Raw genomic sequence first — 14,963 nt, forward strand, 5'->3', positions numbered from 1 at the left:
ACTGGCTCTCATGAGGACCGCCACAGGAAAGGAAGACCCATACTTACCTCTGCTGCAGAGGATAAGTTCATTAGAGTTACCAGCCTCAGAAATTGCAGCTCAAATAAATGATTCACAGTGTTCAAGTAACAGACACATCTGAACATCAACTGTTCAGAAGAGACTGCATGAATCAGGCCTTCATGGTCGAATTGCTGCAAAGAAACCACTACTAAAGGACACAAATAAGAAGAAGAGACTTGCTTGTGCCAAGAAACACGTCCAATGGACATTAGACCAGTGGAAATCTGTCCTTTGGTCTTATGAGTCCAAATTTGAGATTTCTGGTTACAACCTCTGTGTCTTTATGAGATGCAGAGTAGGTGAACGGAGGATCTCTGCATGTGTGGTTCCCACCATGAAGCATGGAGGAGGGGGTGTGATGGTGCTTTGCTGGTGACACTGTCTGTGATGTATTTATAATTCAATTCTGCAGCCATCCCATCTGGTTTGCGCTTCGTGGGACCATCATTTGCTTTTCAACAGGACAACAAGACACCTCAAGGCTGTGTAAGGGCTATTTGACCAAGGAAAATGATAAAGTGCTAGCAGTAAAATAGTAAAAATATGAAAAACCCTTGAATGAGTAGGTGTGTCCAAACTTTTGACTGGTACTATGTACTGTATATTATATGTATATGTGTGTATGTTGTTGAAAAGTGAACGTGCATTGAAGCATCATGCACAGGTGTAACGAAAGAGGGAGGGACAGACAGGTAGTGGGATGAGGAGAGACAGTCAAGAGGTGAAACAGTATTTTTCAGCATATCATACAGTTGGCCTGCATTAAAAAACTGATCTCAGGTTGGAATGGGTGCTGGTCACTGCTGTTCGTGCAGTAGAACGAGCATAAAGCACAGTGTCACACGCTGCACAGAAAGCCATTTACCTCACACCAGTACCAATTGCTTTGGCTTGGCTACATAATCAACTAGATGATGTATTACAAACATGCTTGGCATCAGTAGAATGAAGAAACATAAAAAGTCCTCAATCTTAGAACTAATCACTCACACCCACACACAGAAAAGGGGATGAAAAGAAGGAAGAGAGAGAGAGGGTAACTCACTGGTTTGAGCTGGGCTCGGTCCAGTTTCCTTCTGTACAGCATGATCGCATGGATGACATTGCCCGCCCTCGCTGCCTGGATATGAGAGGGGAACGCATAGAGGAAGTCCTGCAGAGAGGAAGAGAGGAGAGAGAGAGATTTAGATGATTCAATTGTTGTGTATTGCTGCTTTGGTAATACAAATGTATTTTTTGGCATGCCAATGTTATGTATTTTTTGTCATGCAAATAACATAAAGCATTTTGAATTAAATTGTGAGAGAGAGAAAGAAAGAAAGAGGGTGTTAGAGAGAGAGAGAGAGAGAGAGAGAGAGAGAGAGAGAGAGAGAGAGAGAGAGAGAGAGAGAGAGAGAGAGAGAGAGAGAGAGAGAGAGAGAGAGAGAGAGAGAGCGAGAGAGAGAGAGAGAGGGAAGGAATATAATCAAATTTAACACAATATAATCGACTCAGTTCCAGTCGTTCGAAATTGCCAGAAAACGCTTGACGTAGCTACTTAACTCAAGGCCCAAGCCTAGACTCCTACTAACTATCCAGCAAACATTCCCACATTGGCACGATGTGGGCCCAATGCAGGCTAAAATATTACCTGCTCACATTGGGCCGATGCGACTTTGCTCATTGGCTTCACATTCGCCATAATGACGGTGGCCCAAACGGTAGCCTTTACTTCACCTGAAAAACACCACCCTGTGGATCGGCTTCTCTTATTGGGCCCATTTGGGTCCCAAAATTAGCTCATGGTATTGGCCCTATGTGTATTGCCCACCCTATGCCAATTTATTCATTTGATCTATTATTTCATAGGAATGTATTTACTATTTATTTATTACAATTGAACTCAATGCATTATTTGTATAATTTTGTAGCCTTAAAGGTATTAAGCGAACGTGTTACATTGTATCAGAAAGACAAGTTGTTACTACCATACATATACTGAACAAAAGTATAAACGCAACATGTAAAGTGTTGGTCCCGTGTTTCATGACCTGAACTAAAAAATGGCTTATTTCTCTGAGCGCAGAAATGTGTTTACATCCCTGTTAATGAGAATTTCTCCTTCCTTAAAATAATCCATCCACTTGACAGGTGTGGCATATCAAGAAGCTGATTAAACAGCATGATCATTACAAGGTTGTACCTTGTGCTGGGGACAATTACAGGTCACTCTAAAATGTGCAGTTTTGTCACACAATACAATGCCACAGATGTTTTGAGGGAGTGTGCAATTGGCATGCTCTCTGCAGGAATGTCCACCAGAGCTGTTGCCAGAGAATTTAACATTAATTTCTCTACCATAAGCCGAGGCGTTTTAGAGAATTTGGCATTACATCCAACCAGCCTCACAACCGCATATCACATGTAACCATGCAAGCCCAGGACCTCCACATCTGGCCTCTTCACTTGTGGGAACATCAGAGACCAGCCAACCAGACAGCTGATGAAACCGAGGAGTATTTCTGTCTGTAATAAAGCCCTTTGGTGGGGAAAAACGTATTCTGATTGGCTGGGCCTGGCTCCTCAGTGGGTGTGTCTGGCTCCCAAGTAGGAGAACCTATGCCTTCCCATGCCCATCCATGATATAATCCATAGATTAGGGCCTTATGAATTTATTTAAATTGACTGATTTCATTATATGAACTGTAATTCAGTAAAATCATTGGAATTGTTGCAATTGTTGTTCAAGAGAAACACATTGACTTATTTAAGTATTTTAAAAGACTTTGGTGTAGAAGATCATCTTGTGTAGAGGATGATCTTGTTTTAGGCATGACACAATATAGGAGAAACTGGAACGACACTCTCAGTAATGGTTGCACAAAAGGAACTGTGCTCAAACCACACCCACAAATATTAAAATAGTGTGGTCTAGCCTGTTCTGGGCTTGGTTTGGGCTTGGTCAAATCAAATAAATTTATTGGTCACATACACGTGATTAGCAGATGTTAAAGCGAGTGTAGCGAAATGCTTGTGCTTCTAGTTCCGACAGTACAGTAATATCTAACAAGTAATCTAACAATTTCTGCACAGTCTAGCCTGTGATGGGCTAGCCTGTTATGGGCTAGCTGGTGTAGGATGGCCCATGTTGGGCTGATGTGGGCTTGGTGTGGCCTATTCTGTGTTGGGCTGTTGAAGGCTGGCCCATGTTGGGCTAGTGTAGGCTTGGTGTGGGCTAGCCTGTGTTGGGCTGGCTTGGGCTAGCCCATGTTGGGCTGGTGTGGGCTTTGTGTGGGATATCCCGTGCCCACCTTGCCAAGGGCTCATGTTTGCTAGGTCATTTGTGTGAGTAGCTGGTAAACATGTATGTTGTGAATTGTGCCAGTTACAAGACGTCTGTCCCCTTGCTTAATTTAGACCAGCGTTGTACTAATGGATAAGAATGTGACCCCAATTTCAAACATGTCTGAATGCAGCACCATTAAACCCTACAACAGGCCTACCCACTGTGAGTACTGTGTCCTGCCTCTCTCCTGTCTCGATCTTTGGCTCCCTCTGGTTAACCAACTAAGATTTAAAGTTGTCTTTTTCTACAGAAACAGATTGTGCCTTTTTCTAAGCAGTAGGAAGCAGAATATTCAGTCAACCTTTTTAACCTGTTCTTGATTATGGTGAAATGATTTTTCAAAGTGCAGCTGCTACTACTCTTAAACCTTGGATGCCATCTACCATAGTGCCCTTTATTTTGTTACAGGTGACAGTTTGATACTCATCACTGCATCCTGTGTAAAAATGTTGGCTGGACTTTGATAAAGACCCGTAGATATATACTTTACTCCCTTTTTGCATACAAGGCCCTACTTCCTAAACTTCCATCTTGCCTAACTTGGCTGTTGAATTATAGACTCCTAAATATTTATTTTACTTTATTTTATTTCACCTTTATTTAACCAGGTATGCTAGTTGAGAACACGTTCTCATTTGCAACTGCGACCTGGCCAAGATAAAGCAAAGCAGTTCGATACATACAACAACACAGAGTTACACATGGAATAAACAATCAATCGATAATACAGTAGAAAAATATATATACAGCATTGGCAAATGAAGTTGGATAACCTGTCTAAGACTGGGGTTCCCCCGCAACAGCCAGTGAAAGTGCAGGGCGACAAATTCAAAACAACAAAAATCTCATTATTAAAATTCCTCAAGCATACAAGTGTTTTACACCATTTTAGAGATAATATTCTCGTTAATCCAGCCACAGTGTCTGATTTCAAAAAGGATTTACAGCGAAAGCACCACAAAGGTCACGAAGGTCACCACCAAGCCACAGAAAAACACAGCCATATATTCAGCCGAGTACGGCTGAGTAGCAGGCAGCTTAGCTACCCAATACTGCCCCCTACCCCAAAGAAGATAAGAGAGGTAAGGCATAAATAGGCCTTGGTGGCAAAGTAATTACAATATAACAATTAAATACTGGAATGGTAGGATGTGCAGAAGATGAATGCTGGGGTGCAAAGGAGCAATATGAATAAATAAATACAGTATGGGGATGAGGTATTTACAGATGAGCTATGTACAGGTGCAGTGATCTGTGAGCTGCTCTGACAGCTGGTGATTAAAGCTGGTGAGGGGGGTAAGAATCTCCAACTTAAGAGATTTTTGCAGTTTGTTCCAGTCATTGGCAGCAGAGAACTGGAAGGAGAGGCGACCAAAGGAAGAATTGGCTTTGGGGGTGACCAGTGAGATATACCTGCTGGAGCGCATGCTACGGGTGGGTGCTGCTATGGTGACCAGCGAGCTGAGATAAGGCGGGGCTTTACCTAGCAGAGACTTGTAGATGACCTGGAGCCAGTGGGTTTGGCGACGAGTTTGAAGCGAGGGCCAGCCAACGAAAGCATACAGGTCGCAGTGGTGGGTAGTATATGGGGCTTTGGAGACAAAACGGATGGCACTGTGATAGACTGCATCCAATTTGTAGAGTGAGAATAGAGTGTTGTAGGCTATTTTGTAAATGACATTGCCGAAGTCGAGGATCGGTAGGATGGTCAGATTTACGAGGGTATGTTTGGCAGCATGAGTGAAGGATGCTTTGTTGTGAAATAGGAAGAAGATTCTAGATTTAATTTTGGATTGGAGATGTTTAATGTGAGTCTGGAAGGAGAGTTTACAGTCTAACCAGACACCTAGGTATTTGTAGTTGTCCACATATTCTAAGTCAGAACCGTCCAGAGTAGTGTTGCTGGACGGGCGGGCAGGTGCGGGCAGCGATTGGTTGAAGAGCATGCATTTAGTTTTACTTGCATTTAAGAGCAGTTGGAGGCCACGGAAGGAGAGTTGTATGGCATTGAAGCTCGTCTGGAGGTTAGTTAACACAGTGTCCAAAGAAGGGCCAGAGGTATACAGAATGGTGTCGTCTGTGTAGAGGTGGATCAAATAATCACCAACAGCGAGAGTGACATCATTGATGTATACAGAGAAGAGAGTCGGCCTGAGAATTGAACCCTGTGGCACCCCCATAGAGACCGCCTAGAGGTCCGAACAACAGGCCCTCCGATTTGACATAATGAAGTCTATCGGAGAAGTAGTTGGTGAACCAAGCGAGGCAATCATTTGAGACACCAAGGCTGTTGAGTCGAAAGCCTTAGCCAGGTCGATGAATACGGCTGCACAGTAATGTCTCTTATCGATGGCAGTTATGATATCGTTTACCTTGAGCGTGGCTGAGGTGCACCCATGACCAGCTCTGAAACCAGATTGCATAGCGGAGAAGGTACGGCGAGTTTCGAAATGGTCAGTGATCTGGGATAGGCTAACTTGGCTTTCAAAGACCTTAGAAAGGAAGGGAAAAATAGATATAGGTCTGTAGCAGTTTGGGTCTAGAGTGTCTCCCCCTTTGAAGAGGGGGAGGACCGCGGCAGCTTTCCAATCTATGGGAATCTCAGACGATACGAAAGAGAAGTTGAACATGCTAGTAATAGGGGTTGCAACAATTTCGGCAGATAATTTTCGAAAGAGAGGGTCCAGATTGTCTAGCCTGGCTGATTTGTAGGGGTCAAGATTTTCCAGCTCTTTCAGAACATCAGCTGTCTGGATTTGGGTGAAGAAGTGGGAGATGTTTGGGCGAGTTGCTGTGGGGAGCTCAGGGCTGTTGACCGGGATAGAGGTAGCCAGGTGGAAAGTATGGCCAGCCATAGAAAAATGCTTATTGAAATTCTCAATTATTGTGGATTTATCGGTAGTGACAGCGTTTCCTAGCCTCAGTGCAGTGGGCAGCTGGGAGGAGGTGCTCTTCTTCTCCATGGACTTTACAGTGTCCCAGAACATTTTTGAGTTTGTACTACAGGATGCAAATTTCTGTTTGAAAAAGCTAGCCGTAGCTTTCCTAACTGTCTGTGTATATTGGTTCCTAACTAACAGTCCAATATGCTCTAGATACCTAGCAGGCCGTAGTTAGCAGAATGGGCCTTCAGGGGACGTCGCGCCTGAGGGGCCTGTTGGGATCCTCGGGCAGATACTGTCGGTTTTCCAGTCGTGAAGGATCAGCGGGGTTCCATGCCCCGTACCGGCAGTAGAAGGGGTCCGGATATTGTAGCCGAGGAGTGGGCTTCAGGAGTGGCCCAGGAGCCCTAGCCGGGAGATGGTTCAAGCATGGGATATCTCCAGGCTAGTTGGTGCTTGCTCTGGGACGGAAACGTTAGCCAGAGTAGTCAACCCGGGTTGCGTTTAAATAGCTGCGATGGTCCAGATGAAAAGGTTCAAAGTTTGCAGTAGGAATCCGGGGATATGGAGAGGAAAACACGTCCGGTATGCTCTGGTTTGAAACGCGTTGTATGAACAGGATTGGTAGAAGAATAGTGAAGACATCAAAACTATGAAATAACACATAAAATCATGTAGTAACCAAAATATCCACACCACATTGGGCTACAACGTAAAAAAATTAAAAATAAAGAAAAACCCTTGAATGAGTAGGTGTGTCCAAAATTGACTGGTACTGTAAGTATTCATACCGTTTATTCAGTACAGCGGTTACAGCCTTGAGTCTTCTTGGGTATGACGCCACAAGCTTGACACACCTGTATTTGGGGAGTTTCTCCCATTCCTCTCTGCAGGTCCTCTCAAGCTCTGTCAGGTTGGTTGGGGAGCGTGTCTGCACAGCTATATTCAGGTCTCTCCAGAGATATTTGATCGAGTTCAAGTCCGGGCTCTGGCTGGGCCACTCAAGGACATTCAGAGACTTGTCCCAAAGCCACTCCTGTGTTGTCTTGGCTGTGTGCTTAGGGTAATTGTCCTGTTGGAAGGTGAACCTTCACCCCAGCCTGAGGTCCTGTGTGCTCTGGAGCAGGTTTTCATCAAGGATCTCTCGGTACTTTGCTCAGTTCACCTTTCCCTCAATCCTGACTAGTCTCAATCCCTGCCACTGAAAAACATCCCCACCGTATGATGCTGCCACCACTGTGCTTCACCATAGTGATGGTATTGGCCAGGTGATGAGCGGTGCCTGGTTTCCTCTCGCCTTGACGCTTGGCATTCCGGCCAAAGTGCTCAATCTTGGTTTCATCAGACCAGATAATCTTGTTTTTTATGATCTGAGAGTCCTTTAGGTTCATTTTGGCAAACTCCAAGTTGGCTGTCAATGCCAATCTACCATAAAGGCCTGATTGGTAGAGTGCTGCAGGGATGGTTGTCCTTCTGGAAGGTTCTCCGATCCCCACAGAGGAACTCTGGAGCTCTTGGGTTCCATTGGGTTCTTGGTCACCTCCCTGACCAATGCCCTTCTCCCCAATTTCTCAGTTCGGCCAAGCGGCCAGCTCTAGGAAGAGTCTTGGTGGTTCCAAACTGCTTCCATTTAAGAATTATGGAGGCCACTGTGTTATCTGGGTTCTTCAATGCTACAGAAATGTTTTGTTACCCTTCCCCTGATCGGTGCCTCGACACAATCCTGTCTCAGAGATCTACGGACCATTCCTTTGACCTCATAGCTTGTTTTTTGCTCTGACATGCACTGTCAACTGTGGGACCTCATATAGATAGGTGTTTGCCTTTCCAAATAATTTACAATCAATTGAATTTACCACAGGTGGACTACAATCAAGTTGTATAAACATCAAGGATGATTAACGGAAACGGGATGCACCTGAGGTCAATGTCAAGTCTCATAGCAAAGGGTCTGAAAAGTTATGTAAATAAGGTATTTCTGTTTATGGTGTATTGTATGTAGATTGATGAGGGGAAAAGCACAATGTAATTCATTTTAGAATAAGGCTGTAAAGTAACAAAATATTGAAAAAGTGAAGGGTTCTGAATAGTTTCTGAATGCACATATACATATCTATCTATATGATGGGATGTATAGACATTATGGACAGTATATGTATAGAATATGTAGTATATCTGAAGAATAAGTAGGATAGAATAATATATATACAGCAACAGTTAAATAGGATAGGCCTTGACTAGACTACAGTATACACAGTACATATGAAGTGGGTAAATCAGTATATAAACATTATTAAAGTGACCAATGTTCCATTATTAAAAGTGACCAGTGTTACATGTCTATGTACATAGGTAGCAACCTCTCAGGTATGGCTGAGTAACCGGGTGGTAGCCGGCTAGTGACAGTGACTAAAATTCATGGCATTGCAGTGGGTGGAGGCTGGCTAGTGGTGACTAATTAACAGTCTGATGGCCTTGAGATATAAGCTGTTTTCAATCCCTCGGAGGAGAGGGTCATTTAATTTCTTATTGAACAAGTCCAGGTAGTACATCCCTGTACATCCCAGTACATCCCTATTTCACTGGGTTTTGATTTTCATCAGTTTGGTCCCAAATGAACATGACCCTGGTAACCCAGTGGGCACATACTATATACACTAAAGAGGGTTGTCTTTATGAGATATTAATGTTGTCGCAAACTAAAAATAACCCCAGTGCCATAACCATGCCGACTGCAGTGGCGATGTATTCCCAAGGATATATGAAAGGTTGTATAATGAGCCAGACTATGGTACCCGTGTTGAAACAGTCCCTCATCATAAAGTGCTTAGTAGCATTAAGGGAATATTTCACCCCCAAAATTATATACAGTACCAGTCAGAAGTTTGGACACACCTACTCATTCAGGGGTTATTCTTTATTTTACTATTTTCTACATTGTAGAATAATAGTGACGACATCAAAACGATGAAATAACACGTATGGAATTATGTAGTGTGCAATTTGCATGAGAATTTAATGTTAATTTCTCTACCATAAAGTGCCATCTCGACTACATTTTAGAGTAGCGTTTGTTTTTATTGTCCCCAGCACAAGGTGCACCTTTGTAATGTTTAATCAGCTTCTTGATATGCCACACCTGTCAGGTGGATGGATTATCTTGGCAAATAAGAAATGCTCACCAACAAGGATGTAAAACAATTTTGTGTCCAAAATTGGAGAGAAATAAGCAAGATTTCTGGCTCTCACAGACCTGTAACTTCTTCTTTAAGAGGCTCCTCTGTCCTCCACTCGTTACCTGTATTAATGGCACCTGTTTGAACTTGTTATCAGTATAAAAGACACGTGTCCACAACCTCAAACAGTCACACTCCAAACTCCACTATGGCCAAGACCAAAGACCTGTCAAAGGACACCAGAAACAAAATTGTAGACCTGCACCAGGCTGGGAAGACTGAATCTGCAATAGGTAAGCAGCATGGTTTGAAGAAATCAACTGTGGGAGCAATTATTAGGAAATGGAAGACATACAAGACCACTGATAATCTCCCTCGATCTGGGGCTCCACGCAAGATCTCACCCCGTGGGGTCAAAATGATCACAAGAACGGTGAGCAAAAATCCCAGAACCACATGGGGGGACCTAGTGAATGACCTGCAGAGAGCTGGGACCAAAATAACAAAGCCTACCATCAGTAACACACTACGCCGCCAGGGACTCAAATCCTGCAGTGCCAGACGTGTCCCCCTGCTTAAGCCAGTACATGTCCAGGCCTGTCTGAAGTTTGCTAGAGAGCATTTGGATGATCCAGAAGAAGATTGGGAGAATGTCATATGTTCAGATGAAACCAAAATAGAACTTTTTGGTAAAAACTCAACTCGTCGTGTTTGGAAGACAAAGAATGCTGAATTGCATCCAAAGAACACCATACCTACTGTGAAGCATGGGGGTGGAAACATCATGCATTGGGGCTGTTTTTCTGCAAAGGGACCAGGACGACTGATCCGTGTAAAGGAAAGAATGAATGGGGCCATGTATCGTGAGATTTTGAGTGAAAACCTCCTTCCATCAGCAAGGGCATTGAAGATGAAACGTGGCAGGGTCTTTCAGTATGGCAATGATCCCAAACACACCGCCCGGGAAACGAAGGAGTGGCTTCGTAAGAATCATTGCCATATTATTATATTTATTATTATATTATTTCAAGGTCCTGGTGTGGCCTGGTGTGGCCTAGCCAGTCTCCAGATCTCAACCCCATAGAAAATCTTTGGAGGGAGTTGAAAGTCCGTGTTCCCCAGCAACAGCCCCAAAACATCACTGCTCTAGAGGAGATCTGCATGGAGGAATGGGCCAAAATACCAGCAACAGTGTGTGAAAACCTTGTGAAGACTTACAGAAAAGGTTTGACCTCTGTCATTGCCAACAAAGGGTATATAACAAAGTATTGAGATTTTGTCTGTCATAGTTGAAGTGTAGCTATGATGGAAATTACAGGCCTCTCTCGTCTTTTTAAGTGGGAGAACTTGCACAATTGGTGGCTGACTAAATACTTTTTCGCCCCACTGTATATATATGCATGCATGCTGCTTTCTTTGGCCAGGGCTCACTTGAAAAATATGTAAACCTCAATGTGAGTTCTCTGGTTAAATAAAGGAAAAAGACAATTTGCATTTTTTACTGAACAAGTTCAGGTAGACCCTCCCTGTTTCTTAATTTTCATGCGTACTGAACTGTTAGTTTTTTGGTCATCAACACTAATGTTAGTGAATAGTGGCTGTGGTGCTATCTTTACAAACTCTGGGGAGTATGGATCTCTCCTAGCCCATGAAATCACGTTCAGTGAAAGGAACCATAACATAAAACATTGTAATTTAGGTGAGGAATCCCTTTAAGCAGACGTGGTAGATCAGTTATTGGGTCAAAGTTTATGGCAGACTTACAGGACATAATCTTGCTTATGGTTGCCCACTTGAATAGAGTTGAGAGGTGCTAATCAAATAAGCGACAGACGTCTAAACACCCTAACCTCGCCGCAGTCCATCAGTTAATCTCTTCCTCGGATACGTTAATCAAAACAAGAAACAAATTGGAAATGTCACCTAGCTCAGCGACAGAGCTTACGTTTGGGGAGAATACCAAGTGAATACCGAAGAAAATTGCAGAATAATATGTAAAGAATATAACAAAAAATGTTTTACAACAGATCTAAGAACGAACATAAGCACGGCCCTGTGAAATAGGTTAGTTTAGGGTAACAATTTGGAGACGGGAACTCAAGAGGCACAAACCATTCATCCATTACATTTCGTAAGACATAGACTGCCTTGTGATGAGCATGTGAAACCTCCTGCCCAACAGATATAGAACAGTGGACAAGGCTCCATACAAATAACTACAGCTCTGTCGTGTCTCCTACATTCTGTCTGTCTATACTCACAAATACAGCACTGGGATACTGAGTCACAGCATACTCACATTCAGACAGGTTCAATATGGTCAATACACACATTTTCTTGGGTAAATTCACCATTAAAAACACTTTTAGAAGGGAATCTCACACAACCCACTGCTAGGTGAGAGATGTCTTACCATGGCGTAGTAGTTACTGTTGACCATGATGGGCCCACGACCTCGGAGGTAGATGTACTCTTCCCACCAATCACTGACCTGTGAAAGAGAGAGAGAATGAAGAGAAAGAGAGAGACAAAGACAGACAGAGAAAGAGTGAGAGAGAGGGAGAAAGAGACAGCGAAAGAGATATATGAAAAAAAGGGGAAAGATATAGAAAGAAATAAAGCCCTGTGTCATGATGAATACAGTCTGCCCTAGGATAAATAACATTTTATATATATATATATATATATATATATTATTCAGTGAGTCATTACCCTACATTAAACAGCATTAGAATGTGTATAACCCATATATCAAGGAGGAGGTACAGAGAGACTCACATAGTTGGAGGCCCACCAGGACTTGAGCTTGAGGTACCACTGTAGTCTTGGGCCCAGGTTCTTCTCAAATTCCCCTGCCAGCCCCTCCATCCTCACATACTGCTCGTCATCCATCAACGGACGAGCTGACTCCAAGTACTGGAGGACACACGCAGAGAATGGAAGGGTGCAATGATTCAATTCAACCACATTATTATTTCATGTTTTCTGTTGTTTTGTGAGGAGGGTGGTATGGCTGCCAATTGAGCAGTTACTCCCTTTGGCAACACGGTCTCAGGAAAGGGAAGGGAAAGAGGATACCTAGCCAGTTGCACAACTGAATGCCTTCAACCAGGATGAGAAGGGAACGATGGCTGGATGCAAAGCCTCTTTTCCTCTCCTCTTTCCACAATCGCCTTTTTGTGTAAGCTAACCCTAGTGTCAAGTATCATCCCCATAACGGGCCATAATCATTGCTTTTGCTTGTAAAGCCATAAGAATATTTTAGTATTCTGTTCATTAGTCCACTGTTAATACAATCCCTAAATCTAATTTTCATCATATGCTAAACACAACAACGCAGTTTTTGCTCTATACTGAAAGCGGCCTCTCTTGAAAACTTGACTGCTGACATGCAAAAAAAAGGAATTGTATTAACAGTGGACTAATGAAGAAAATACTATATTATCGCTTTTGAGTGAACTATCCTTTGAAAGGAGAGTGGCGCTTTATTGACATACTGACTGTGGTGCAAAGAGAGCAGTCTTATTGCGTCCTCTGAGTTGTCAGCCTATGGTTAATGATTACTTGATGGAAATTCCTTACACTTATGTGAATCTGTGATTAACAATTTCCCAAAATATCTAACTATCAATTTAGCTTCAGATTAACAGCAACTCCTCCGAATGCAATGTGGGGGTGTCTTCAGAGAGGCCAGTAATCTAAGCAACTGATATGACGTCGCAGGACATGATATCAGAGGATATGAAGTCATCAGAGGATGAACCCACCCTCCTGCAGGTGTCCTTGACCGGGGGGACGGGCAGCCGTGGCAGCGAACTCTGGAAGCTGTACAGCATTGGCTTCCTGCCAGAGAACAACTTGACAAATAACTGTGAACGACAGCAGAGCAGAAGAGGGGAGGGTTGTAAAGGAGTGGTGGGGTAAAGAGTAAAATTAGCCTTTCTGATTTACCTCACAACCTGGAAACCATATGTAAGGCAAAGTTCATGAGAACAATCTACAAGACAAGAGTGGTTTTAAAGGCATAATTTGTGATCTTTACAGCAATTTATATCAATAAATAATGATAAATGGCTATATACTAATGAATTCAAAGGCTATACTCATGAATTTGAGACTGGTTACGTTCCTCCAGCCTCATCACTTTTAGTTTTATAGCAAATCAAGTGTTCATTTTAAATTATGGATCGACTCTTTACTACTGCTATAGCAGAAAACAATGCATCTCTAGGCATGTGTGGTTTGATGTTAGACTGTTGAGACCAATGCACGTTAGAACACATTTAGCTACAGCAGAAGGAAACAAAGGTTAAAAGGCATGACTAATACGCAGCAGTGTGTTTGGACAGCATAGAAATGACATGATTCATACTCAGAAGTGTGTGAAGACACGCTAGCAATTAAAGGTGCACTTCACCACTTTTTAAGCTCATATTCATACAGTACATGTCAAAAGGTTGGACACACCTTCTCATTCAAGGGTTTTTCCTTATTTTTGCTATTTTCTACATTGTAGAATAATAGTGAAGACTGAAATAACACATATAGAATCATGTAGTTACCAATAATATATTTTATATGTTATATTCTTTAAAGTAGCCACCCTTTGCCTTGATGACAGGTTTGCACACTCTTGGCATTCTCTCAACCAGCTTCACCTGGAATGATTTTCCAACAGTCTTGTTGGCTGCTTTTCCTTCACTCTGTGGTCCAACTCATCCCAAACCATCTCAATTGGGTTGAGGTCGGGTGATTGTGGAGGCCAGGTCATCTGATGCAGCACTCCATCACTCTCCTTCTTGGTCAAATAGACCTTACACAGCCTGTAGGTGTATTTTGGGTCATTGTCCTGTTGAAAAACAAATGATAGTCCCACTAAACGCAAACCAGATGGGATGGCGTATCGCTGCAGAATGCTGTGGTAGCCATGCTGGTTAAGTGTGCCTTGAATTCAAAATAAATCACAGACAATGTCACCAGCAAAGCACTCCCACACCATCACACCTCCTCCTCCTCCATGCTTCGCGCTGGGAACTACACATGCGGAGATCATCTGCTCACCTACTGTGCATCTCACAAAGACACAGCGGTTGGAACCAAAAATCTAAAATTTGCACTCATCAGACCAAAGGACTGATTTCCACCGTTCTAATGTCCATTGCTCGTGTTTCTTGGCCCAAGCAAGTCTCTTCTTCTTACTGTTGTCCTTTAGTAGTGGCACAAACGCATTAAGAAGAAAATAAATTCCACAAATGAACTTTTAACAAGTCACACCCGTTAATTGAAATGCATTCCAGGTGACTACCTCATGAAGCTGCTTGAGAGAATGACAAGAGTGTACAAAGCTGTCATCCTGTGGCAAAGGGTGGCTACTTTTAAGAATCTTAAATATAAAATCAATGTTGATTTGTTTAACCCCTTTTTTGTTACTACATGATTCCATATGTGTTATTTCATTGTGTTGATGTCTTCACTATTATTCCATAATGTAGAAAATAGTAACAAATAAAGAAAAAC

At 42.8% G+C, this 14,963-nt stretch overlaps 1 protein-coding gene across 2 annotated transcripts in view; it reads right to left on the reverse strand.

Annotated features, from left to right (window-relative positions):
• Positions 1–14,963, reverse strand: part of cpt1ab (carnitine palmitoyltransferase 1Ab (liver)) — a 72,703-nt gene that overhangs the window by 27,789 nt on the left and 29,951 nt on the right. For both annotated transcript variants that reach the window (XM_046357956.1, XM_046357949.1), the window contains exons 5-8: positions 13,214–13,315; positions 12,225–12,362; positions 11,860–11,937; positions 1,109–1,216 (exon numbers count right to left, since the gene is read on the reverse strand). In XM_046357956.1, coding sequence (XP_046213912.1) covers positions 1,109–1,216; positions 11,860–11,937; positions 12,225–12,362; positions 13,214–13,315 — 426 coding nt within the window. The remainder of the gene's footprint in view (positions 1–1,108; positions 1,217–11,859; positions 11,938–12,224; positions 12,363–13,213; positions 13,316–14,963) is intronic.

Source organism: Oncorhynchus gorbuscha, linkage group LG01 (assembly GCF_021184085.1).
Source record: "Oncorhynchus gorbuscha isolate QuinsamMale2020 ecotype Even-year linkage group LG01, OgorEven_v1.0, whole genome shotgun sequence".
NCBI classification, from domain to species: Eukaryota; Metazoa; Chordata; class Actinopteri; order Salmoniformes; family Salmonidae; genus Oncorhynchus; species Oncorhynchus gorbuscha.